This window comes from Pelophylax lessonae (genome assembly GCF_965119305.1).
Source record: "Pelophylax lessonae genome assembly, chromosome: 2".
NCBI lineage: Eukaryota > Metazoa > Chordata > Amphibia > Anura > Ranidae > Pelophylax > Pelophylax lessonae.
The window spans coordinates 431,614,717-431,642,520 of record NC_138769.1 but is presented as its reverse complement, the minus strand read 5'-3'; the positions used below and the strand labels follow the sequence as shown (position 1 = coordinate 431,642,520).

The 27,804-nt window shown below is 42.5% G+C and overlaps 1 protein-coding gene across 1 annotated transcript in view; it reads right to left on the bottom strand.

Moving 5' to 3' along the window:
• CFAP47 (cilia and flagella associated protein 47) overlaps positions 1–27,804 on the bottom strand; it is a 702,231-nt gene that overhangs the window by 84,174 nt on the left and 590,253 nt on the right. Inside the window, exon 57 of the mRNA XM_082245539.1 lies at positions 7,235–7,330. Within this exon, the coding sequence (XP_082101665.1) occupies positions 7,235–7,330 (96 nt within the window). The remainder of the gene's footprint in view (positions 1–7,234; positions 7,331–27,804) is intronic.

Sequence of the window (27,804 nt, the reverse complement as noted above, 5' to 3'; positions counted from 1 at the left end):
TAACCCCTGGCAGTTTATTTTTGCTATAAAACAACATGCACTAATGGAAAGAGCACCAGCCCAAAGGATAATAAGGTACAAATTCATGTATTATTTTATTAGTATAAACTAATAAAATAATTTGGACTCTTTTATACTTTGGTTTGACACTCCTTCCATTAGTTCATATTGTTTTATGGTACCCTTGTCTCTTGTGAACAGCCTCCTCTCCTCAACCAGGGGAGTTTGAATGTTTTTGTCCTTAATGCTTTGTATGAACTCATTCCAAAGTCCCAGTGCCTCATAGGTGCATTTTTGCTGTCTGGGGGGGGGGGATTTGTCTGTGTTTTTTTTTTTGGGGGGGGGTTCTGTTCACTTCCTGCTCCTTAGATGCCACTGTCCTTACTTTCTTACAAATGTCCCCGTTACAAGATTTCCCTTTACTGGGGAAAACATTTTTGATTTCCTTCTGAATGACAATGGTCACCTGTATAAAGAAGGAATCTCCCCAGTGTTGACATAGACAGCTGTAAAGCCTTTACTGAGGGTCTAAATTGTCCATACTATATCCTGAAAAACAAGGTTTTGCTTAGACATACACTTTAGCCTTTTTTTCTTTTCTAAATGTACTTGATTTATTTTGTTAGAAAATATGGTATGAATCCCAACAACGTCATAGTAATCATATCTGTAGCCAGATAATTTCCAGGATAGGTTAATTTTAACTAGGGGCATGCATGACATGGGAGTGATCACTAATGTGCTAATTACGTCAGTGGAATGTCAGTTTACTTAAAGCATGGGTGCTCAACCTGTGGCCCTCCAGCTGTTGTGGAACTACAAGTCCCATCATGCCTCTGCCTTTGGGAGTCATGCTTGCAACTACCAGCCTTGCAATGCTTCCTGAGATTTGTAGTTCTGCAACAACTGGAGGGCCGCAGGTTGAGCATCGATGACTTAAAGCGAATGTCAAGTTAAACCTTTTGTTTCGTTTGGGAAGGCATTGGGAAGGATTACAACCCTTTTCAGGCTTTTACTGTTTTTTGGGGCTCAGTTTGAGAGCTCACATTCAGTCAGCTGGCAACAATAACACCACACCTGACATTAAAGTGGTATTAAACCCAAAAGCTGATGTTCCTGCCACTAAGTCTGTTGTTTTTCAAAAGAATAAGACTCTCTTCAGTTTACAGAAAGTAGACAAATAATTTAACACTATCAGGGATGGTTACAATGATCAGCTTTTATGTACAGTATCTCACAAAAGTGAGTACACCCCTCACATTTTTGTAAATATTTTATTATATCTTTTCATGTGACAACACTGAAGAAATTACACTTTGCTACAATGTAAAGTAGTGAGTGTACAGCTTGTATAACAGGGTAAATGTGCTGTCCCCTCAAAATAAATCAACACACAGCCATTAATGTCTAAACCACTGGCAACAAAAGTGAGTACACCCCTAAATTAAATTTCAAATTCAGCCAAATTAGCCATTTTCCATCCCTGGTGTCATGTGACTCCTTAGTGTTACAAGGTCTCAGGTGTGAATGGGTAGCAGGTGTGTTAAATTTGGTGTTATAGCTCTCACGCTCTCATATTGGCCACTGGAAATTCAACATGGCACCTCATGGCAAAGAACTCTCTGAGGAGCTTAAAAAAAGAATTGTTGCTCTACATAAAGATGGCCTAGTCAATATGAAGATTGCCAAGACCCTGGAATTGAGCTGCACCACTGTGGCCAACACCATACAGCGGTGTAACAGGACAGTTTCCACTCAGAACAGCCATGGTCGACCAAAGAAGTTGAGTGCACGTGCTCAGCGTCATATGCAGAGGTTGTCTTTGGAAAAATAGACGTTTGAGTGCTGCCAGCATTGCTGCAGAGGTTGAAAGGGTGGGGGGGTCAGCCTGTCAGTGCTCAGATCATATGCCACACACTGCATTAAATTAGTCTGCATGGCTGTCATCCCAGAAGGAAGCCTCTTCTAAAGATGATGCACAAGAAAGCCCACAAACTGTTTACTGAAGACATGCAGACTAAAGACATGGATTACTGGAACCTTGTCCTGTGGTCTGATGAGACCAAGATAAACTTATTTGGTTCAGATGCTGTCAAGTGTGTGTGGTGGCAACCAGGTGAGGCGTGCAAAGACAAGTGTGCCCTGCCTTCATTCAAGCATGGTGGTGGGTGTGTCATAGTCTGGGGCTGTCATGCAGCTGCCGGCACTAGGGAGCTACAGTTCATTGAGGGAGCCATAAATGCCAACATGTACTGTCACATACTGAAGCAGAGCATGATCCCTTCCCTTCGGAGACTGGGCCGCAGGGCAGTATTCCAACATGATAACGACCCCAAACACACTTTCAAGGTGACCACTGCCTTGCTAAATAAGCTGAGGGTAAAGGTGATGGACTGGCCAAGCATATCTCCAGACCTAAACCCTATTGAGCATCTGTGAGGCATACTCAAACGGAAGATGGAGGAGCGCAAGGTCTCTAACATCCACCAGCTCCGTGATGTTGTCATGGAGGAGGACTCCAGTGGCAACCTGTGAAGCTCTGGTGAACTCCATGTCCAAGAGGGTTAAGGCAGTGCTGGAAAATAATGGTGGCCACACAAAATATTGACACTTTGGGCCAAATTTGGACATTGTCATTTAGGGGTGTACTCACTTTTGTTGCCAGCAGCTTAGACATTAATGGCTGTGCATTGAGTTATTACACTGTTATACAAGATGTACACTCACTACTTTACATTGTAGCAAAGTGTCATTTGTTCAATGTTGTCACCGAAAATATATAATAAAATATTTACAAAAATGTGAGGGGTGTACTCACTTTTGTGAGATACTGTATTCATGTAAAACCTTTATTCCAAAAGGAAACAAGAAATCGTTTTCTGTAACCTCTTATAAAGTGCTAGCTGAAGTTTTTCTTCCTTTTGTTAGTGTATTTGAATCTGCTAGTACATCTAACACTCTTCTCCCCCTCAGATTGACAAAGCTGATGTCTGCTGTGCTCCTGGCGGTGTGTTACAGGCCAGATGACCAGATGAAAACAGAGAGAAAAAGGATTAAAAAAAAAAGGAAAACCAATGCAGCCACCACATCTAACAACTGGTAAGCTGCAATATATAACATTTTTGCTTTTGTGTGAAAACTGCTTCAAGAGAAAGAAAATTTGCAATGTCTGGTGAAACCTTTGTCACCAGGACAGTAAGTAAAGGAATAGTGTGATAGTCCAGATAGTGGTACCAACCTAACAAGAGTTCTATACCTTTCCTACTCTATCCAAATAAAATGAATCATCTTTCTATAACTCATTTAAACAAAGGTATTTTACAAAATAGGCAATGGCTATTGTATGCAAATACTCAATTATTTTATATATTATCATAAAGAAGATGGTGTAAAAAAAATGTACCACATTCTAACAATATATTCAGACCTAACTGGATAAAAAACAATGTCATTACATGTTTCAAATACATATATTCATACGTTTACCATCTTTATTTACGGTATATCAAGGCTAAATTTTTCATGCATCTCCACATACCACTTCAGAGATATTTCAAATACATAGCTCTGAAGTGGTATGTGGAAATGCATGGATAATTAAACCTTGAAATAAAGATAGTAAATATGTGACTTTATGTATTTGAAACACGTAATCAAATAGTTTTCTATCTAAGTTTGTTCCTTCACTGGATCTCAATATAAAGTCCTGAAGAAGCTATTTATGGGAAATGAGTTGACGTGGATCTTAAATAAATAAAAGTTATGTATATTGTACTGTAGATGTTATGCAATGTTGTTGACAATTGAGATACCTATATCTTACCTTATGGGAATTAATTATTTTTCCTTGTATGTATATGATTTTAATGTAGAAAAAATAAAGGTGTATAGTTTTATGGTTACCGTGTCATCCTTGGTACCAGTAAAGTCTGTTTTCTCTCTTTTTTTTCTTCTGTATATTTTATAAATGATCATTTATCCTCTCAGATATATTTTACTCTATTACAGGCATATCAGACTGGTATCTTTTGGACTACCCGTGGCCTTTAGCTGATTAAAGAAATTAAGCTGAATGAAGCTGCAGCTATTCCAAGCTGATAAACGCTACACTCCCTTTAATTTTTTTACAATACTTCAGAAATAGTTTTGCATGCAAAAGACAGTGAAATATATAATATGCAAAATACATAAGATACAGTATACTGAATCATCACTTTAGGCATTAGCATGTGTCATATGAAGTGGAGGAGTTTAGCTTACCCAAACACACCCAGGTGAGCCGACATGCAAGACCGTACCAAATAGCCGGTCTCCCCAGCAAATGTGGAAGCCTAGTATTAAGGAAATGGGCTCTATATAATAAAATGTATTAAAATTGAATTATATAATTTTATTATATAGAGCCAGTTTCCTTGATACTAGGCTCAGACACCCACCTGGAAAACTGACTATTTGGTACCATCTTGACATCTTAGTAATACCTAAATTGATGGTTCAGTATATCCTTCATATTTTGTATTTTATATATGATACATCTCACAGTCTTTTGCAGATAGTTTACTTTCTCAAATACTCCTGAAGAAGCTGTAAAACTGCAAAACATGTAGAGAAGAACTGGCTAATCATTGTCAAGATTACATCATTTGATTGAGGGCACTACTGAGTTGTCTGTCTACTAGTTTTTTTAATGTTTGTAAATACAATATGTTGGTTTTACTCTGTACAAAGTGTTGCTATGTCTATGGGGGTACCATGAAATTCTATTCTGCCTTAACGACACTTTTTGAATAAAGAAAGCTATATAAAGTTAAGATGAAACAGTGTCTTCAGTCTACTGTATATGCCCTGCACTGAAATGGGCTCCTGATAGGCAGCTGCACGGGGTCATAGATGTCTATGTGCAGGAACATTACCAAAAAAAAAAAGGCTTGTTTTCTTTCACAATGTTTTCAATGTCCATGCTCAGATTGCACAGGTGTACCTGGTAATAACTGTGGGAAATGGAGGAGAAAGCAGCCAGACACCAAAGGCCTTATCTTGTGCAACTTAATGATAGAAAGAAAACATCAATTGCAAGTTTTCCTTCAAAATTATTAGTTGCAGAGAGTTGCCACTTCCCATAGAACCCTGGAACATAACGCATGATCCACAGGCCGCATCTGGCCTCCCGACTTTCTCTGTGTGAGCTGTTCTGTGTTGAGCACTTTACAGAGTGGCAGCAGGATGCTGGGTGCTGGGACAATGTCTGCATTCTGCACTTGGCACTAAAATGAAGGAAGTACTATCAGGAAGAGTGATCCCTGCCTGAAACAGAGATAAAGCCCTGGCCTGATATCATCAGGGAATGAGCAGTGAGGAATCGGGCAATCTAGTAAGTGATGTGGGGGAATAAAATATCCCTGCCACTGACCTCTAATGAAGGAAGGAGGGCTAACAGCACTTTCAGTGACCATCAGGAAGGGAGGGGTCTAACTGCATTGCTACCATTGAAGGTGGTTAGGGGGTGTTAACAGAGCAACTCTTTATCAGATTTGATGGTCCTCCTTTACATTGTTTTAAACCCTCTAAATATGTTAAATTTTGGCTACTTTGTGGTCATTAGGCTGCTACGGATGTAAACAGCAAAGAAAGAAGAAGAGAAAATACACATAAAGAGAATGTTTAAATATTCTGGACATGAATAGTTTAGGAGGTGCTGTAAATTTTGTTATGTTTTATACATTTTGTGACATTTCTTTTTGATATTAACAAAAATCTATACAAATTATATATATCACCAAAAATGATACTTGATTCCATATTCTCTAAAAGGAGGGGTATGCTGGAAGATGGGGAGGGGGAAGAGTCAAGGAAGAGTGTGTATCTGTACCTATTCGCTGACAAAATTAGCCCTTTTAACATTACATATAACTGATACAGAAAAAAAAAATTCATGTATACATTATATATTACCAGCCATAAGCATTGTATTTGCTATTATAATGTAGTAGACATGTGCAGAATGGACAAATGTGTTTTAATTCATATGGATTCATTATGTTACTAATTTAGTTTAGTTGATTCATTTCGGAATTATTTTTGTTTCATTTAATTTCGCTTTGTTTATTAATTTTCTTACAAATTCCAAATGTTGGGAATGATTGAAATTCAGATCTGTCGAAAAATGATCAACTTATTTAAATTCTGTGTGAAGAATAGCTGGCTGTTAAGAAACGGGCCAGGAAGCCAGCTGGCACGTCCTTATCAAATGAAGACTCATCATCGGTCAGCGGGCTTCCCAGCTGAGAGCTGAAATGTAAACAACAGAATGCCGGCAATAGAAAAGTCAGAAAATAAACAGCATGGGGTCCCCTTCCCCCCAATCAATACCAGGCCTTTGAGGTGTGGTATGGATTCTAAGGAAAACACCACCCCCAGGCCCCTCTGCAAAGCCCCCCTACCCCAAAGCATTCCCCCATGTTGATGGCATGTGGCCTGGTATGATTCAGGAGGGGGGTGCTCATTAATCCCCATTTCCTAGTCTGCCGGGCTACATGCTCGGATAGGGGTCTTATATGAATTTTGGCCATGCCGCTTTTATTTTTTTAACTTTAAGGTGGGGATCCCCTTAGAATGCACACCAGACCACAAGGGCCTGCTATTAATTGGAGGGGGACACCACGCTGTTTTTTTTAAATGCATTTTCTATTATGGGCATTCTTTGACATTGTTATTGTTAAGGACCCAGCAGCCGGCTTCCCGGCCCACACCTTAACAACCAGCTTTTCTCCACACAGAATTCAAATTGGTTGATCATTTTTCAACCAATATGAATTTGAATCATTCTGAGAATTTGGAATTAGTTAGAAAACAAAACGAAGTTCAACAAATTTCAACAAAATTCTTTTCTATTTAATTCAAAAAATTTGGATACATCCAAATCTCAGAATAACCAAAAATGTGTCTAAATTTACATTTAGACCGAAACGAATTGCGCATGTCTTCAATGTAGACAGAACGCTGATCATTAGCTTGGACATGATATCTATATAAATAATTCACTGTTCTGTATTTTATGATGTTTATAGAAAATGAAGACTAGAAATCTAGTTTGACACATAGGATAATCCAAACACAAATCAATTATCTACAGAAAGCAGCAATGAAAAGCCTGACACATGCAAATAAAATGGGATGATCCAGTTATTGTGCTACTTTCCCAACTATAATAAGACAAAAAGCCTAAAATAAATACCTTGTGTCTGCTTCAGGGGCAGACAGAACGCTGGCTCTTTATTAATGGAATGGCGCAGAACAGATGCACTAAGCCGATGCATGGCCTGTTCTTGATCTGAAAAAAGTAACAAAAAAGATGGAATATTTTCTTATACTTCAATGTCAAATTCAAGGAAATAAATTCACTGATGGTTGAAATGTGATCAAAGGCCTTTTCTAATGAAAGTACTTCACGGATGAATGTTCTTCAAAGTACACTCTCAAATAAGAGGTGACAGCATCTCCCCTCCGTTTCTTTTCTCTTTGCATTTTTAATCAAGTTGCTTGTCATGCCTGCAATAATTTGAGGTTTTAACCTGGAAGTCATACTAACTATCCATATTACAAATTACAAAAAATAATCAACTGGCATGAAAAAATTAAATACATGAAAATTGGATCTTAAACAAATACAATTTTCAAATTACCTACATTTTAGATTTTGAAGTGTAATTGTAGTTACTCAGATATGATTTAATCATTCAAAATGGGAAGTTTTTGCACATCTCTGTACAGAAATTTTTACATAGTTCTGCCCATAAAAACAGGATTCCTTCATTTTTAGATATACAATATGTGGGTTAAGGGTACCATATCATCCAAGTAATGATCTGAAAGTTTAGGCTATCAATACAAAGTAGTACCTGTAGGTTGCACACAAATATTCAAACATTTCTAACCCAGTGAAAGTGACCTTGTGCATTTTCCAGAAACGTAAAAATGAGAAGTTTCCTTTTTTTTTTTTTTAGTACATTTTATTGCAAAAAGGGCATATAACACAACCAGTACATACAAGTGTTGGTATTTTCACAAAAGATGACAAGTTTACTTTAATGGCAGCCTTACCAAAAGCTTTTATTTACCTTTTGCTCATTCCTCTGCTGCTCCATTTGGCTGCCCCTAAATGACATCAATGGGTGCCTAGGCTGCCAATGAGTAAACCCAATAATTTTTAAGTGGGATTAAGATGGAGTAAGGCAGCCCATAGATGATTTGATTTTCTTTACTTCCACCACCACCACCAGCGGGGGAAGGAAAGGAAATAGCCCAATTCCTCCATTAACACAGTCAGTGTTGATGTGGGAATGCCTCCCATAGTGCTATAGTGTTCTGCCCCGGGAGGGGGGAATGCGAGCCTTTCTGGTCGTCAGAACACAATGATTATTGCTAGCGGATATAGCCATCGGCAGTAATCGCATGCCAAAAATCTGACAGGCTGATTGTACCCAAGTAAATCAAAAGATCAACTTAGGTACAATCAGCCTGCCTATACATGGATTAAAATCCCCTGTTAAACTGGCCGAAATTCAATCCATGCATGGCCGGCTTCAGAAATAAAGTTGAAGCTTCTGGTCAGGTTTGACGTTAAACCCCCATTCACACCTAAGCATTTTTTAGCTTGTTTCCTTTTGTGACTATGTTCAACATGCCGATTCTTATTCACTGTTCACATTTACATGCTCAGCTACTCAATGCTCTATGCCTTACATTTAAAAAAGCATGGGAGCTTTTTTGAGCATATTTAGGCATTTTGCCCTCATAGACTTCAATGGGTGCACCTGTAAATGGGTAAAACACATGTTTGCAAGGGTTTTTGGGTGTTTTTTTTATAGTTGCCCAGCCCAGGAAGCATATGCCTACAGCTTGATAGACACCATGCAACACTTGCAAAAAACATTTAAATGCATGGAACATCCCCTTTTTTTAGCAAAACTACTAGGATTATACTTTGCTTAGGTAAACTAGAAGAGTAAAAATAATGCTTACTGGTGTGGCAGATGGGGACCTAAATTCTTGTTCTTTTGCACAACTAAGAATACTATTGGTATCCAACACCGGGTAGCTCTTCAAGAGAGCAAAGATTGGAGTCACCACTCACCAGAATGGTGCATATTGCTGATATTCTTTTACAAACTGTTGAACCTTTATTGTGTTGTTATGCTGTAATAACAGCAGAGAAGTCCCAGGACATTGTCTACTACTCTTAAAAAAATCTCCAGTTTAAACTATTGTATGTTTAAAAAGCTCACTGTAGTGGCATCAATACAAAACAGTAATCTTAAAATGCTACTAAATTACTAAAATATAATATTATTTATGGGGAAAATTGTTACAAAGCAATAACATGTTTGGATACACTCAACAAAATTTAACAAAACTGCCAAGACTGGGACTAAAACAGGCACATCTTAGCTCAATTGAGTGGTAATTAAAGTTTATGTCTTAGCCGCATAACATTACTGAGAGCAAAGTGCAAAATTATTGCAATTATTTTTTTTGTTTTGGTAAAGCAGAACATATTCTAAGCAGCCAACAAGCTTTTTATTATAGCAAACAAAAAAACTCATACATATGGGGTAATGTGGGTATTTTTTTAAAGGATATAACAAAAGAAAAATAATCTATGTGTTTACTAGATAAATTAGTGTTAAAGTATACTTTACTAAGTGGCAAAGAACTCTCTTCCCCCATGAGTGTTTTTCACCCAAATCCCCATAAAACAATAGTATGAACCAAGAAGAGGGACTTGATCAATGCACTCTATAATCATTTTCGATTGCTGGCATAAAAGCACACAGTATTTCTGGTAGACAAATACAAAAGAAAAACAGACATGAAGTCAATCCTAAATTGAAAATGTTCTAGGAGGAACAATGGCTAATCCTTTTCATGATTTTTCTCTACAAATTATCTTTAAAAAAGCTGTGTAAAAGGTAGCAAACAAAATTACCAAGCATGTTTCAAATAATACGAAAACTTTTTTCACCTAATGGCAGTATGTCTTTTTAAGCCTTGGTCAATGAGACAAAAAAATAAATATATATATATATATATATATATATAGATAGATAGATAGATAGATAGATAGATAGATAGATAGATAGATAGATAGATAGATAGATAGATAGATAGATAGATATTTGTGTATATATATATATATATATATATATATATATATATATTTATATGTATATATATATATATATAATTTTGCAGGGGGTTATTTACTTAAACCGAAGAGTGCAAATGCTGGTGCAATTCTGCATAGAAGCCAATCAGCTTCCAAGTGTAATTGCTAAAGCCTAATTGAACAAGCTGAAGATAAAAGCTGATTGGTTACCATGCACAGCTGTACCAGATTCTAAGTGCACCAGTTTTAATAAATCTACCAGACTGTTACTATGAGTAACCTTGTTTATGATCATTTTTTAAGTCATTAGGATTGATTTCAAAAGATTTACAGTATCTAATGTTTGACTGTATGTTGACTGTTTCCTAATCCACATTACCAAATAGTACTTTTAAAAAAGATTTTGATTAAAAATCGAAATGCCCAGAATACTTACCTTAAATCTGTGCACAGGTGATGTGTCAGATTCTAAGTCTTCTCCGACTGGAGTGTGTAAGGGTACTTCTTCTATTACCCAAATTGTTGCATGGTGATAAGGACAGTTTTTATTGGCTGTCAATTGGCAGGGAGTTCACAGGTGCAAAAGATTCCAGCAGTAGTGTGATATGATGTCAGAGTGGAAGCAAAAAGTTGGCAGGGGGCTCAAACAGAGGTTTACTTGTTGGCTGACTAAGGTGTGTAAAAAAAAAAAAAAAAAAATATATATATATATATATATATATATATATATATATATATATATATATATACACAGTATCTCACAAAAGTGAGTACACGCCTCAGATTTTTGTAAATATTTTATTATATCTTTTCATGTGACAACACTAAAGAAATGACACTTTGCTACAATGTAAAGTAGTGAGTGTACAACTTGTATAACAATGTAAATTAGCTGTCCCCTCAAAATAACTCAACATACAGCCATTAATGTCTAAACCGCTGGCATTAAATGTGAGTATACTCCTAAGTTAAAATGTCCAAATTGGGCCAAATTAGCCATTTTCCCTTCCTGGTGTCATGATTTGTTAGTGTTACAAGGTCTGAGGTGTGAATGGGGAGCAGGTATGTTAAATTTGGTGTTATTGCTCTCACTCTTTCATACTGGTCACTGGAAGTTCCACATGGCACCCTATGGCATAGAACTCCATGAGAATCTGAAAAAAAGAATGGTTGCTCTACATAAAGATGACCTAGGCCAGTGATGGCGAACCTTGGCACCCCAGATGTTTTGGAACTACATTTCCCATGATGGTCATGCAGTCTGCAGTGTAGCAGAGCATCATGGGAAATGTAGTTCCAAAACGTCTGGGGTGCCAATGTTCTCCATTACTGGCCTAGGCTATAAGAAGATTGCCAAGACCCTGAAACTGAGCTGCAGCATGGTGGCCAACAACATACAGCAGTTTAACGGGACAGTTTCCACTCAGAACAGGCCTCGCCATGGTTGACCAAAGAAGTTGAGTGCACGTGCTCAGCGTCATATCCAGAGGCTGTCTTTGGGAAACAGACATATGAGTGCTGCCAGCATTGCTGCAGAGGTTGAAGGGGTGGGGGTCAGCCTGTCAGTGCTTAGACCATACGCCGCACACTGCATCAATTGAAGACAAACAGACTAAAGACATGGATTACTGGAAGCATGTCCTGTGGTCTGATAAGACCTTACAACCCTATAGAGCATCTGTGGGGCATCCTAAAATGGAAGGTAGAGGAGCACAAGGTCTCTAACATCCACCAGCTCCATGATGTCATCATGGAGGAGTGGAAGAGGACTCCAGTGGCAACCTGTGAAGCTCTGGTGAACTCCAAGCCCAAGTGGGTTAAGGCAGTGCTGAAAAATAATGGTGGCCACACAAAATATTGACACTTTGGGCCCAATTTGGACATTGGACAGCAAATATACACTGTTATACAAGCTGTACACTTACTACTTTACATTGTAGCAAAGTGTCATTACTTCAGTGTTGTCACATGAAAAGATATAATAAGATATTTACAAAAATGTGAGGGGTGTATTCACTTTTGTGAGATGATAGATAGATAGATAGATAGATAGATAGATAGATAGATAGATAGATAGATAGATAGATAGATAGATAGATAGACAGACAGACAGACAGACAGACAGACAGACAGACAGACAGACAGACAGACAGACAGACAGACAGACAGACAGACAGACAGACAGACCTGTCACTGTGAAAATGGAAAGAGAAATTACACAGGGTTCACACAAATGCAGAGTGTGGGGCTCTGGAGTGTTTATTATGAATGGAGAAAACTGTATAGCTTTCTGGAGGTTTTGTAATCATTTTCAGCAGAACTCAACACAATCTGAAAGTATGTAACTAAACTTAAATGAGAGATCATCAAGTAGAACATGATTCTATACGTTTTTTGAAGTGTGTGTGTAGGTGTGATATATGAGGGGGGGGGGGGGCAATAAGCCTACTGTAGAAATATAGTAGCTGCCATTGCTGACTTATTTTCAAAAGATAGTGGCTTTGATGCGGTCATCCTGATTCTAAATTCACTACTAAATCATTGATATGGAACAAGCATTCAGGTAATAAACTCTGAAAAAGCTGAACATCCATCATGGATATTTGTTATAGCTTAGAAGTACATTATTCAGTAAACAAGAGATCAGAATGACAGATCCAAAATCCTTATAAAAAATTCAGCAATTAATATAAATTCAATAGTGTTAAAGCTGAACTTCCTATTCACCTTTGTGTATGCCATGGTGTCTAAATAGTAGAAGCATTCATAGGTAGACCAAATTGCTTCTCCCTACTGTGTGCTTCAGAAGGGGTGTACACATTCTGTGACCACAGCTGGAAGAACAACCCCAGGTGAAAGAGGCTGCCCTGGGGTTAAAATAAATGGTGGGGAGGCAACATATCGCCTGAAAAGCAACCTGAGCATGGATAGGCTTTCTGAGGAGCGGCAGTCCTTTTTGCTATTATGAATGAGCCCTAAAAAAGCAGTTCTGATCTTACAGGATTGGGGAGGGGTGTTAGGATTAAAAGTAACCGACATATATACACACATATATGCACACATATATAAACACACACATGCATACATACATACATACACACAATGAAAAATGGCAGCAATTCTCCTACACTTAAACTTCCAGGTACTGCACTGTAGGGGGAGGCAAAGAGCTCAGCACTCGGGAAGACACTTCCCACTTTGACTCTTTTTACTTTCCTAAGTGCATTCACTGTCCGATCAAGCTCCCGCTGTGCTAATGTACAGTTTGGCCAGCTCATCTGAATACCTTTCTCTACTGGGATGCTGTGGCACCCCTGATGACCTCAGGTGGTACCCCTGGGTGGCACAGCGCCAAGGTTGATTTAAATGTTAGTGGAAATGAAACAAAATATCATGGACAACACTTAGTTGATTTCACAGTACATCATGGCAATATATGCACATTTCCCCATGTATTAGCTTTTTAAATACCCTAAAAGTACATAAAAATCTGCCAGAAATGCCATCAGCTATTAAGCTGAGTTGTGAAGCAACAACACTGTCAGCCCTGCTTGGTGACTTATGCTATACTACTCAGCCCAGCCTCTCCTACTCACAGATCTCCGCAAGATAATCATTCTGTAGTTCAAAATAAGAGCAGCTCTAATTTTCTGACATGGTAAAACAGTTGTATGCACTTTTTTACAGATTTAACAAAATGCTTCCAATGGTATATTAAACAGACCAAATGAAACAAATAAAATAAGTTATTTACTAGGGTTTACATACACATTAAGCTGACTATAAACATCAAAGGGTAGTCAAGTTTGGAGGCACACCATGGCCACCGAATACCTTTTTTCTAACCTTGATTTGATGATCTTTACAAAAATATGGACTTTGGATTGCACAAATGTGTATGTTTATGTCAGTGCAGATAGGAACATGCATACAGCTCTGATGTTACGTTATCTCAGTGGAATCAATAGTAATAGACTAAAAATATTCAAACACTTGTTCTCCCAATAGCAGTCACAGCAAGGTTTCTGATGAAATCTGACTTAGACAATGTTGAGCTAATTGGGGTACACTTATTTGTTGGCTATCAGAACTTTTAATTAGGCATAACTGCTCCAGCATTATATTAGAGATGCAAATGGATGTACAATTCTACACTTCTATTAAAATGGATGACATTACTTTATCTTATCAGATTTACATGAACAAATCACAAGCAGAAAGTTTCTGAAAACAAAACAACTTCTATATGACCTCCAATTTTAATCATGTATTCAGGTCTTGCTACACTCCAAGGTATTTGCACCCATGCTGCCAGTCGCTTATTTATGCCCAAGTATGCAGTCTTCATTCTTTATGTAGAATGAATGGTGTCTTAGCAGATGTTGTTCCAAAAATCTATTAAAGGAAAGCGAGAGTGAAAGCCTAGTAATACAAGCCTTAGGACTTCCCGCTGGAGAAATTAGTTCAGGGTTGTTTGGCACATTTTTTTTTTTTTTTGCTAGGAGCTGAGAAGAAATTAAATTAAATTAAACTTGGTGGGTGAAAAGTTCATGCTTTAGTTTAACCCCTATTATTTCTTTCACCCATGCTAAAACAAAAACAGTAATTTTATATGATAAATAACTGTAAATTAACAAGCTAAGCAATTTGCAATCAAATTAGTCGGTCAGCCCATTTGATAGAGGAAAAATAGTAATGTATAGTTGTTTCAGACAAAAAAAACATTATTGTACACAGTATACATGGAATGTTTAAAACTTCTTATGGAACAGAGAAACATTTTGTTTGGTTTACATTTCATGTTTCATTTGATAACATGGTACAAAAAGCAACAATATGTTCTAAACCAAACAAACAGTTAGTTATTAATGTCCTGCAGTTTGACTAAAGTGATTAAAGCTCACTATAAATTGGTTGTAAAGGTCACTAAAGCAGACCACTGATACCCATCAATGTATTTTGATATCTGCATAATTCTTTCCGAGAGCCATCTCATTGCTAGTATCATTGCTGAGGACTCTTGAAAGGAGTACTGAGGTATGGTGCTGTGATGTTTTCAGAAGGCTATGTACAGCACCGTACCACCAGTCATGATCTGCCTGCACTGCACTGAAGAGAGAAGCACAAAGATCCAGTTATGAAAATACTGGCTCCAAAACAAGGTGCATAATGAAAATATAGTTTTATTTCAAACTAGTATTAGAATGTTAATAAAGAGAGAAGGGATAAACAAGGGAAGGAACATCTAAGCAGATTAAACTTAAACTTTTATGAGTTGAATACTTACCTAATTTATTTTCAAAATTCAATAGGTTTTCAAAGGTACCAACTGAATTGGACTGTAAATATGATGCTAAAGAGTTTATTCTCCAAACATACAGGGCTGGAGTAATATAGGGGCTATTGGAGCTGCAGTTCCAGGCCTTTTCCTAAAATATAGGCCCAGCCGGCTGCTTCCACTCTACAGCAGCAACCTGTTCCATAAAGCACATACTCTGTCTCTATTGTCCTTGGGTTCCTGCCAGTCTGGCCGGCTGTATAAGGGCTGACTGTCATAGTAAGAGCAGCAGTACAGGTGAGCGGGGCAAGAAGAGGACATTGCACAGCAGCCCTGATCACTGCCTCCTGCCCAGCAGACATCAGAGCTCACCCCAGGGCAGAGAGATGATGTCAGAGGATGGATGGTAGCTGTGTATTCTTGAGATTGGCCGAACAACTCCCCCCCCCCCCCGGTTCGGTTCGCACAAGAAGTCACAACATCGCGAAAGTTCGTACCCGAACCACAAACCCCGTTGAAAAATCAAAAGTCCCCACCTTGAAGGCTTATATGCAAGTTATTGGCCATAAAAAGGATATTGGGGCTCAGGTACTGCCCTGGGGGACATGTACCAATGCAAAAATGTTTAAAAAAGATAGCTTTTAAAGGAGCAGTGATTTCAATGATGCCTAAAGTAAAATGATAAAAATGAAAAATTCCATTAAATATTGTGCCGGGGGGGGGGGGTCCCCTCAGTTGCCTGTAGTTGCCAGTGAGTCTGACATCAATAGTAGGCAAATTAATGGAAACCCTATTAAAGGATAGGATTGTGGAACATCTTAAATCCCATGGATTGCAAGATGAAAAACAACATGGGTTTACTTCAGGGAGATCATGTCAAACAAATCTTATAGATTTTTTTGACTGGGTGACTAAAATAATAGACGGTGGAGGTGCAGTAGACATTGCATATCTAGATTTTAGTAAGGCTTTTGACACTGTCCCACATAGAAGACTTATCAATAAACTGCAGTCATTGAGCATGGACTCCCATATTGTTGAGTGGATTAGGCAGTGGCTGAGTGACAGACAACAGAGGGTTGTAGTCAATGGAGAACATTCAGAACAAGGTCATGTTACCAGTGGGGTACCTCAGGGATCTGTACTGGGACCAATTTTGTTTAATATCTTCATAAGTGATATTGCAAAAGGCCTTGATGGTAAGGTTTGTCTTTTTGCTGATGACACAAAGATATGTAACAGGGTTGATGTTACTGGAGGGAAACGCCAAATGGAAAAGGATTTAGGAAAACTAGAAGAATGGTCAGAACTCTGGCAACTGAAATTTAATGTGGATAAGTGCAAGATAATGCACCTGGGGCGTAAAAACCCAAGGGCAGAATATAGAATATTTGACACAGTCCTGACCTCAGTATCTGAGGAAAGGGATTTAGGAGTAATTATTTCAGAAGACTTAAAGGTGGGAAGACAATGTAATAGAGCAGCATGAAATGCCAGCAGAATGCTTGGATGTATAGGGAGAGGTATAAGCAGTAGAAAGAGAGAAGTGCTTATGCCGCTGTACAGAACACTGGTGAGACCTCACTTGGAGTATTGTGCGCAGTACTGGAGGCCATATCTCCAGAAGGATATAGATACTCTAGAGAGAGTTCAGAGAAGAGCTACTAAACTAGTACATGGATTGCAGGAAAAAACTTACCAGGAAAGGTTAAAAGGACCTTAACATGTATAGCTTGGAAGAAAGAAGAGACAGAGGGGATATGATAGAAACTTTTAAATACATAAAGGGAATCAACTCGGTAAAGGAGGAGAGCATATTTAAAAGAAGAAAAACTACCACAAGAGGACACGGTTTTAAATTAGAGGGGCAAAGGTTTAAAAGTAATATGAGGAAGTACTACTTTACTGAGAGAGTAGTGGATGCATGGAATAACCTTCCTGCAGAAGTGGTAGCTGCAAATACAGTGAAGGAGTTTAAGCATGCATGGGATAGGCATAAGGCTATCCTTCATATAAGATAGGGCCAGGGACTATTCATAGGATTCAGATATATTGGGCAGACTAGATGGGCCAAATGGTTCTTATCTGCCGACACATTCTATGTTTCTATGTATGTTTCTGTAAATTGGTGCATTTGTACTGTGTATAGAAACTGCTGCAGCAAAACTGACATTCAAAAAGAAAAAAAAATGTAAATGTGAAACTAACCCTCTGCGTTTGGTATAGATTTAAAAAGGAATCCTATGCCAACATTTTTTTAAAAAGAAAAGGCGTTTGCTTCCCCCTCCCCCCCACAGCACCTTGGCCCCATGTTGATGCACTGTATCCCAACTGCACTGTACTTACCCCCTGTGCTCTGATCTCTGTCCCTTTACTGACATGACCAATTTACCACTTTCTGCAGGGCTGATGGTGTTACAAAACATGGGAAAACACTGCAGCTTCAGGACTTGGTAGAAACCTACCAACAGAAAGCAGTAGTTCCAAAGCAGAAGTGCACGCAGTGGAAAGAAAAGCAACAACTGTTGTAAGTACTATGTTGACGTCAACCTTTTCTGCCCTGTACTGACCTCCTGTGCTCTGTCCTGGTGCCCCCCTGTGTTCTGCTCTCTGTCCCTTTACTAACATGACCAATTTACCACGTTTTGCAGGGCTGATTGTGTTACAAATCAGGGGACAACACTACAGCTTTAGGACTGAAAACCTACCTACAGGAATCACTACTTTCAAAGCAGGAGTGCACACAGTTGATGGAACCCCAGGAGCGATGAACCCCTTGATTACTGGGTGTGCAGGCTTGACCTGTGGCCTGAGCTATCCCAATTTGCCATTGAACTTCTGGCCTGCCCCGCTTCAAGTGTGCTGTCAGAAAGGACCTTCAGCGCAGCAGGAGGTATTGTCACTGAGAAGAGAAGTCGCCTAGGTCAAAAAAGTCTTGATTACCTCACGTTTATTAAGATGAATGAGGCATGGATCCCGAAGGGACTGACAGTGGGGGATGCATTTGACTAAAAAAGGCCTGGTGATGACTGAGATGCCTTGGGCTAAAAATGGTCCACACGCTGCTGTATTTAATCATTCTCTGCATGCCGGAAGACTTACGTGACGTCTCCTCCACCAACTACGGTTCAAGCCGCAATGTTTTAGTGCACTTTCTGCCTTGAAAACCTCAATTTTTCAGGCCGCTGCTAAAGCAGCGGCTGCAACAATACCTACTTTTTCATGCATGTGTACATGCCTAATTTTTCTGGCCTCTGGTGCTACACTGTGGCTGCAAAAAAACAAAAAAAAAAAAGGCACATACATGTGTCAATTCCCCTTTGTGATCGTTACCTTGTCGTGGTGAAGGGGCTTGCGTATCACAATGAAGCGATCACCTCTAGGAGTGTGTTGGCACACCCCAGATGATAAGGTCGTTGCTTCATTGTGAACAGACCAAAAGCGATCCGCGGGATAATTTTTCATAGAAAAAACATTCATTTTCTTTCATTATTTCTGCGGAGCTGGGTATTTTTTGGCCGCGTTACTGAATGCTCATGAACAATGGCTGTAGGCTCATGCGTCCTTTTGCGGAGGTGACAAACCTGGTGGTCAGTCGAACCCAAGGCAACATCATCGACCTCATCCCATATGCGTTTTTTCTGGAGCGTGCCCTGCAAAGAGTACTGGATCAGGCTGTAGATGAGCATGAAGAGGAAGAGTTGTGGTCCCCATCACCACCAGAAGCAGCCTTGTCGTTGTCAATTGCTGGACCTGTGGCAACGCAGAGAGAGGAGTCTGAAGAAGAGAAGTCAGAGGAGGAAGGTGGCTTTGAGGAGGTGGAATACCAGCCACAGCAGGCGTCCCAGGGGGCTTGTTCTCACCTTTCGGGGACCCTTGGTGTTGTACGTGGCTGGGTGGAGGAAGAGACCTTCAATGATGTCAGTGAGGACAAGGAACGGGACATGGCTAGCTTGGTATCCAACCTTGTGCAAATGGGGAGTTTGCGGTTGTGCAAATGGACTGACTGACTGTTAAACGGGGAGTTTGGTCTGTCAGAGTTTGGTCTGTCACTGTGAAGCGGGCGTAACCCTTACACTACTTGACCGATACAACATCATACCTGATCGTATTCACATACTGGATGTTTTAAAGCACGTTATTCCAAACAATTTAGGAATGTTAGGTGATTTATGCCCTTTATGGATCAAAACCCGACTCTGCGTCAACTACGTAATTTTCCATGGGAGTTTTGCCATGGATCCCCCTCCGGCATGCCACAGTCCAGGTGTTAGTCCCCTTGAAACAACTTTTCCATCACTATTGTGGCCAGAAAGAGTCCCTGTGTGTTTTAAAATTCGCCTGCCTATTGAAGTCTATGGCGGTTCGCCCGGTTCGCGAACATTTGCCGATGTTCGCGTTCGCCATTCGCGAACGGCGAATTTTAGGTTCATGACATCACTATCCTCCTGCTGACAGAGCTCGTCAAAGGTGGTGGGGGAGGCCTTACAAGGATACTTACGCAAGAGTGCAGTGATGTACTGGCTGAGAAGGAAGAATGACCAAGGCGGTATGGGAGGCTTCCGTACCCTCTCTGCAATGGAGGGAGCTGTTAGGATCTCGTCACCATCGCATAGGTGGTGAAAACGTAGTCTATCCTGAGGCCAGTTCTGTAAGAGGTAGTGGCGGTGCATGCCCGGAGGAAAGTCAGGGTTAAGGCGCAACGGGGTCATTGGCCCCGGAACAGCAGATATAGCAGTAGCTTTGCACGTGGCGTGGAAGGAACAAATATTCGAACCGATCAGAGGATGAGACTGGAGAGCGGGAGGGATATGAACGGTTTGTAGCCAAGGTACAGTGCGTAGATCAAGCGTACTGAAACCCCGCTCGAGAGACACCCAATCCTTGTGGGAGTTATGCATGTTCCAGTCGACCACCCGCGTAAGGTGGCACGCAGCGTGGTATTTTCTAATGTCCGGGAGGCCAATGCCTCCCTTACTCTTAGGCAAAGAGAGGTGGTCATAGTGAATGCGGTGATGTTTGTCACTCCAAAGGAAAGCAGAGATCAATTGCTTGTAATTACGGAAGAACCAGGTAGGCAGCGTAATGGGTACAGTTTGAAGAACATACAACAGTCTCGGCAAGACATTCATCTTCAACACTGCAGCCCTGCCGAACCATGAGAGAGTCAACTTCGTCCATGAGAGTAGAGAATCGGGGGAAAGTTGCGGTCGAACAGGTCTAGCAGGTTACTCGGAATCTGAATGTCCAAGTACGTAATGGAATCCGGCCGCCACACAAATTGGAAATTGTCTACACAATGGAGCACCTCCCTCTGGGACAAGGAAACATTCAGGGCGAAAGACTTAGCAAAATTAATCTTCAGATTAGACACAGTTGCGAACCGACGGAACTCTAGCAGCACCAACAGTAGCGTTGTGAGGAGGTCTGTCAAGAACAATAAAAGGTCATCTGCGTAAGCAGCAACCTTATATTCCTTTCCGGCAAACCGAACTCCATGAATGTTCTCGTTGTTCCTGAGGCGATTCAGAAAGGGCTCCAACGTGAGGACAAAGAGCAATGGGGACAGGGGGCATCCCTGTCTAGTGCCATTATGGATGGGGAAGGCATTCGACAGGGTGTCGTTAACCCTAACACGGGTTTGCAGATTTACATAAAGAGACATCAGAAGGCTCATCATACGAGGGCCCAAGCCCAAGGCAGACAGAGTAGCTTCCATATAATCCCACGAGACCCTGTCGAATGCCTTCTCCGCATCCAAAGAAAGCAAGAACCCCCGTTGTTTAGTAGTAGAAAGAACATGGTGAAGGTTAATAGCCTTGACGGTGTTATCCCTGGCCATGCGACCAGGGATAAAACCGACTTGATCGAGGTGAATGCCCGTGGACAGCAACGGGAGCAGTCGGTTCGCCATGATTTTTGCAAAAATCTTCACATCCACGTTCAACAAAGATATTGGCCGGAAGTTGGACGGGGAGGAAGGATCCTTCCCCTCCTTTGGAATGACAACAATGTGGGCTTCGAGCATACAAGAGATAACGGTTGGTCAGGGGAAACGGAATTAAAAGGCGCTAGAAACGGGGTGGCCAGTAAGTCTGCGAAGGATTTATAGTAAGCTGCAGTCAGACCGTCAGGACCCGGACTTTTATTGGGCTTAAGTTGCTTAAGTGCAGTAGTCCATTCGAGGAGAGAAAGCGGGGCCTCCAAGCTGGACTGGCAATCGGGAGTGACGGTCTGAGTTATGTTTTCGCTCAGAAAATCAGCAATAAGAGTGTGTCTCGAGGGGGAACTAGAAGCCTGAGGTCCTTCCCGCGGTAAGTTGTAAAGGCGACGGTAATATTTCTCAAATTCTGCAGCAATGGCGCCATTAGTCGAGACCCTCACTCCAGAGTTGGAGCGAAGGTGGTGGACCACAGTTTTAGCCTTCCGGGCATGCAACACTCTCGCCAGAATACGGCCACTCTTGTTACCATATTCGTAAAATACCTTCTGGGACAACAGAAAATTCCTGCGTGTTTTCCGATCTAGCTCAGCTTGGAGCAGACCTCTAAACCTCCAACAGCTCAGAGTGGGTGGCCTGGGCCAACGTTCTCTTGTGCATGCGCTCCAAGTCGCGTATTTTCTGCAAGTACGCAGAGACAGTCGCTTCCCGTTGTTTCCGGACAGCGGAGGAGAGAGCGATTAACTTACCTCTGACTACACATTTATGCGCCGCCCACTGGGTTACCAAAGACGTATCGGGAGTAGCGTTAAGCCGAAAATAGTCGGCAATGGTGGAGCGGATTTCTGAGATTCGAACGGGGTCCGTCAGCAGGGAAGCATCCAGCCTCCAGGCTTTATCACGAGGGGTGGAAAGTGGCAAAGACAATGTCATCGTGACAGGGTGATGGTCTGAGAGGACAGAGGGTTCGATCGCGGCCTCAGAAAGAAAGTGTAAGGCATCTTGGGACACACAAAGATAATCAATTCTGGAATATTTCTGATGGAGCGGAGAAAAAAAGGTAAAATCCTTATCTTGGGCATGTAGAGAGCGCCAGGAATCATGAAGAAGTTCCTGGAGACACAGCTTGAGTTGCTTCAGCGCCCTGTAGGGAAGGCAGGAGGTGCCCGAGGAGGTGTCAATCAGGGGATCTAAGGGGACATTGAAGTCCCCCCCGAAAATCAGTGTGCCCTTCATAAAAGGAACAAGATCCGCCACCACGGACCGGAAGAAAGGCACCTGGGAGGAATTAAGACTGTAAACATTAGCGAAAGTGATTATCCTATTGTTCAGAGATCCCGTAAGAAAAAGGTAACGACCCTGAGCATCCGCTACAGAGTCTGAGACAGTGAATGGCAGAGATCTGGCAAGCAGAATCGAAACCCCTTTAGTTTTAGAGTCTGCGGAGGTGGCGTGGAAAACAGTAGGATAATGTTTGTTATGGCATCTGGGGATGGCATCAGAGCGAAAATGGGTCTCCTGTAGGAATATAACATCAGCCCCGAGGCGACGCATATGGGTCAGGACAGTAGACCTTTTCTGTGGGGTGTTGAGACCCTTGGCGTTGAAAGAAAACAATTTCAACCGCTGGGTGGGGGAGCGGATTTGGGGAGTATGTGACATGATGAAGGATAGGGGAGAATAATAAAAAAAAAAGGGGGGGTGGAGAGAGAGCAGTAAAATAAAGCTAGAGATAAGCGGAATCAGACAGAGGTAGGTAGGAGAGAAAAGAAGAAGGGGAGGAGGGGAAGGACAAGGATGATATCCGGGGATGCAATTAGACCGGCTAAGGCACCCACTGGGGAGGATTGTGGCAGGGAGCAATCGGAATAGAGTCGGAAGAGGCAAGCCCCAACCGTTGGCGAGTGTGGAAGGAAGAGGATCGAAGACGGGATGCAGCACCAAGCACCCACATGGCCAGTAGTAGCAAGGAAGATAGCCCGGTGGTGATAGACAAATATGGGGGGGGCAGGGAAGTGAGAGGAGCAATAGCTCTACAGAAAACCTGAGATCAACAGGGAGGGGGCAGTAGGGAGCACGTAAGTCGTCAGTGCAATTGATCCCGCAGGGGAAAGAGAGGCATAGGGAGGAGGCGCAAGGCGCAGGACAAGGCAATGGGAACCCCCTAGGGGACATAGGGGACCCCTCAACTGCGTGAGGAGGAGGTACCCGTCAAAGGCCAGTGTCTGTGGAGGCACAAAAAAGGGGGAGGCATAAACATAGTACTCAACAACAGTAAACAAGTACATCCTGCCCAATAACTCTGAACCCGACATTAAAATCCCAGACCTATCCGGAACAAAATTAGCAGTATCAGTGATGGATAAACCCGGGTACCGGAAGCGGCAATGGTTGGCAAGAACATATGCAGGGGTCCAGTGGACCTTCCTCAGAACAGCACCAGGGACACCCCCCACCAGGAAAATCCTGGAGAAGGGGATCCCCGGCCGCACAGCATCCCAGGAACCCTCAGGGACCACCGGTCCGACCAAACAGAGCCGCTGACAAGGACCTCCAATAGAGCGGCAAAATCCCCAAAATAGGACCAAGCGGCACCCAAAAACAAAGGGGGCGCCGATGGTCAGTACGAAGGGGAAGATGACCGACAATCACAAACAGTAGGACATTCCCCCGGCCCATAGTTACTTCACCCCCCCTCCCCTCACAACATCCCAAATCCCACCAATGACAATACAGTATCCAGCACGTTATAGATGAGAAGATACCCTGTGTCAGGAAAGGGGGGAGAGCAGGAGGAAAGAGTCCATTCAAACCCGCAACAGTATACAAGTACCCACAGTCAGTATTAAAACAAAAAAAGGGGGGGGGGAAATAAAAGGGAGCAAAATAAACAAAAATAAAACTAAGCCAGGGAACCTGGAGCAAAGCAGCAGCGAAGAGGTCCAACCGAACTCGGGGAGCAAAGACAGTGTCCAGTCCCCGTCATTCCAGAAAAGGGCATCACTCCGGCCGGGTCCAGATGTCCATCAGAGGCAGTCCGCAGAGAGGGCAAACGTCATCCAGTGCAGGGCATAGTGCAAAGCGTGCGGAGGGGTCACTCAGAAGGCAGAGGGCATAGATGATACAATGACAAGATGCACATAACACTAGACTCCTCGGGCTGACATCGGGTGGAGGGAGATGGGGGGGGGGAGGATGGTCAAAAACAACAGCCGGCATCCGGGGGGCAAAGCATCAGACAGCAGGAACAGGGAGAGATGGTGAGTACGTCCAGCAGCAGCTGATGTGCAGCGGTGACATAGTCAATCCAATCCCATGCAAAGTCCAGGTCCCGGGACCGGGCACTTCCAGGCAGAGAAGAGCAAGTTAAACATCAATAACAAGGGTCAGTTCCAAGAGAGTCACTGGGCAGGCAACCATAAGGGCAGTTAAACAGCTACAACGGTAGCAATAAGGCACAGTGCAGGACACTGGGGAGACAGGTACTCACGAACAAGTAGAGCGCTGCAGTCACGGCGTGTGCCTCGCCCTCCTATGATCTGGAGATGCAGTGGGACTTCCATTTTGCGGGGCACCATCTCTACCAGCAGGAGGTGGGGAGGAGGGGTGTGCCCTGCGCCTGCCGAGGGCATAATTGCCAGCCGGCTGTATGCCCTCCATGGAAGTGGCTCGTTGTAATGGCGATGTGCGGAACTCACTGTACCAGTCAGGCAGGGGAACATATGGGATACCAAGGGTGGCGCAGAAATGCTCTAGATCCTCCGGAACCCGCAGTAGAGCCGTGCGGCCTTGTGAAGTGGCGGAAAGGCCAAGCGGGAATTTCCACCGGTAGACAATGGCTCAGGAGCGCAATTCATCCAGAAGAGGGCGCAGTTCCCTTCTCCGTTGTAAAGTCACATTAGACAAGTCCTGGTACAGCTTGATCTCCGATCCCTGGTAGGAGATATGCTGTCTAATGCGAGCGTTGCGAAGCACATCCTCCTTGAGTTGGAATTCGGCCAGGCAGCAGATTACATCCCGCGGCGGGTCAGTATCTCTCCCCCGGGGGCGAAGGGCTCTATGGATACGCTCCATCCGGATGGGGGAGTCAGGGGGCCTACCCAGCAGGTTATTACAGATAGAGGAGATCGCTTGCGGGAGGTTCTGATGCTCCACACTTTCAGGAACACCCCTGACTCTCAAGTTCTTGCGACGCCCCCGGTTATCCAGGTCCTCAACGTGGCGGTTCAGGTCACGAAGAAGGGCAGCATGAGACTCCGTGACCTGCTGTACGTGACAGAGGGAGGCATCATGGCGGGCCGTAGTAGTTTCCACCTCCTCCATCCGCAGCGACATGGCCTGAAAGTCACTCCGAAGCTCCGCGATCGCAGTAGAGAGAGAGGCTTTGATATCCGACTTAATATCGGCCGCAATCATCTGCAGGTCAGCGAAGGAGACAGAAGGTGGGCGTCTGATGGCATCAGGAGAAGGTGAGTGGGCTCTCGCTGTCTGAGGAATTCTGCTCGGGGAGCGGGAGCGGGAGTGCTGTGAGGAAGAAGAGGTAGGCCGCGGCGTCTCCCTGGGTTGCGTGCGGAAGATCTCGGGGATTGTACGGCCAACCTGCGTCTCTGGCTCCCGGGGAGAGCGGGAGCGGGTGGCCGAGGAGCTCCTAGAGGTACTCCCCATATTTTCAGCACTAATTATAGGGGTATACGGGCTGACTATAAAAGGGATCAGGCCTTGAGGTGCAGGAGCTCGGAGCTAAGCAGCCATCTTGGATCGGGACCAAGCCACACCCCCGACTGTGGGATTTCTATGCAGAAAAATGTGTACATACGTGATACCAGTGCTGTGCTGTCAACGGGGCACACAGAAAAAGTTTTCTTTGTGCCCTGGTGACCTTCCACATTGCACTGTGCTCTGATAACCCCCAGAACTGTACTGTAGCTGTGACAACAGAAAATACATTTCTTTGTGCCCTTGCAGAGACAGGTGCATATAATTTGAGTTTTTTTAACTGTATTGATATTTTGCATTGCAAAGTATATTTTGCACTGAGCAGCATTGCAGTGTAGCTTTAGCACTGAGAACCAGATTTGTGTAATATTTGCATTGCAGAAAGACTTTTGCTGTATAATGCATAGTTATTAGTGATAGTATAGTGATAGGATTTACAGAAGTATACTATTGTGTTTTTTTTATTAGTTGTTTTAAAAACAAAATGGCTCAAGGTCCAATGTGGTGTTTTGGGGAGGAGAAGGAGTGAGGTACAGGAGGATAGTACACCTTCATCTTCTACTACAGAAAATTCTGATAAGGCCAGTGAGGAAGAATTACAACATTCTGAGTCCTTTGCATGCACCAGCACAGTGCTTGACCCCAAAAAGTCTGCCTTTACAGTGAAAGTTACCTAACTATGGGTTTTTCCATTGTGCCTTATCTGTGGCAAACAACTTACAGATACAGCAATTGCTCCGGCAAAACTGAAAAGACACTACTACAAACCATGGCCATTTGGTATCTAAAGGTGCTGATTATTTCAAAAGGCTATTGCAATCTCAAAACAAGCAAAGTGTAGCTTTTGTTAACCTCCTGCCGACCGCCGCACGACTATTTACGTCGGCAGTCAGCCCCTCACAGGCAAAGCGACGTAGTACTACGTCGCTAGCCTGTGAGGCTCTAGGGGGCGAGCACGTGCCGCTGGAGGCGCGCTCCCGCCCCCGCTCGTTCACGGACCCCCCCCCTGCGTGTGTGAGCAGCAGACCCGATGTCCGCCGCTCACTCGCGAGCGTCCGGTACAGCAGGAGAAAGGCAGGCGGCTAATGTAAACAAAGCCGCCTGTCATTCTCCCCTGTGTAAGTGCAGAGATCATATGGTCCTGCTATGCAGGATCGAATTTCTCTGCATTTACACACACAGCCACATCCGATCACAGTAAGAAGCACGCCCCTAGGGACACACTTAACCCCTCCTTCTCAAATAAAGTTAACCCCTTCCCTGCCAGTGTCATTTTTACAGTAACAGTGCATATGTATAGCACTGATTACTGTAGTAATGTCACTGGTACCCCCAAAAGTGTCAAAAATGTCAGTCAAGGGTCCGATCTGTCCGCCGCAATGTTGCAGTCCTGCAAAAAAAATTGCAGATCGCCGCCATTACTCGTTTTAAAAAAAACAACAAAAATTACAAAAATCTTTCCCTTAGTTAGTAAACGCAATAACTTTTGCGCAAACCAATCAAAATACGATTTTTTTTTACCAAACATATGTAGCAGAAAACAAATTGGCCTAAAATGTTAAAAAAATTTTGATTTTTACATTTTTTGGGGGGAATTTCATATAAAAAAATGTGAAAAATATTGTTATTTTTGCAAAATTGTCACTCTTTTTTTGTTTATAGCGCATGATCAAAAAAATAAAAAAATCGCACAGGTGATCAAAT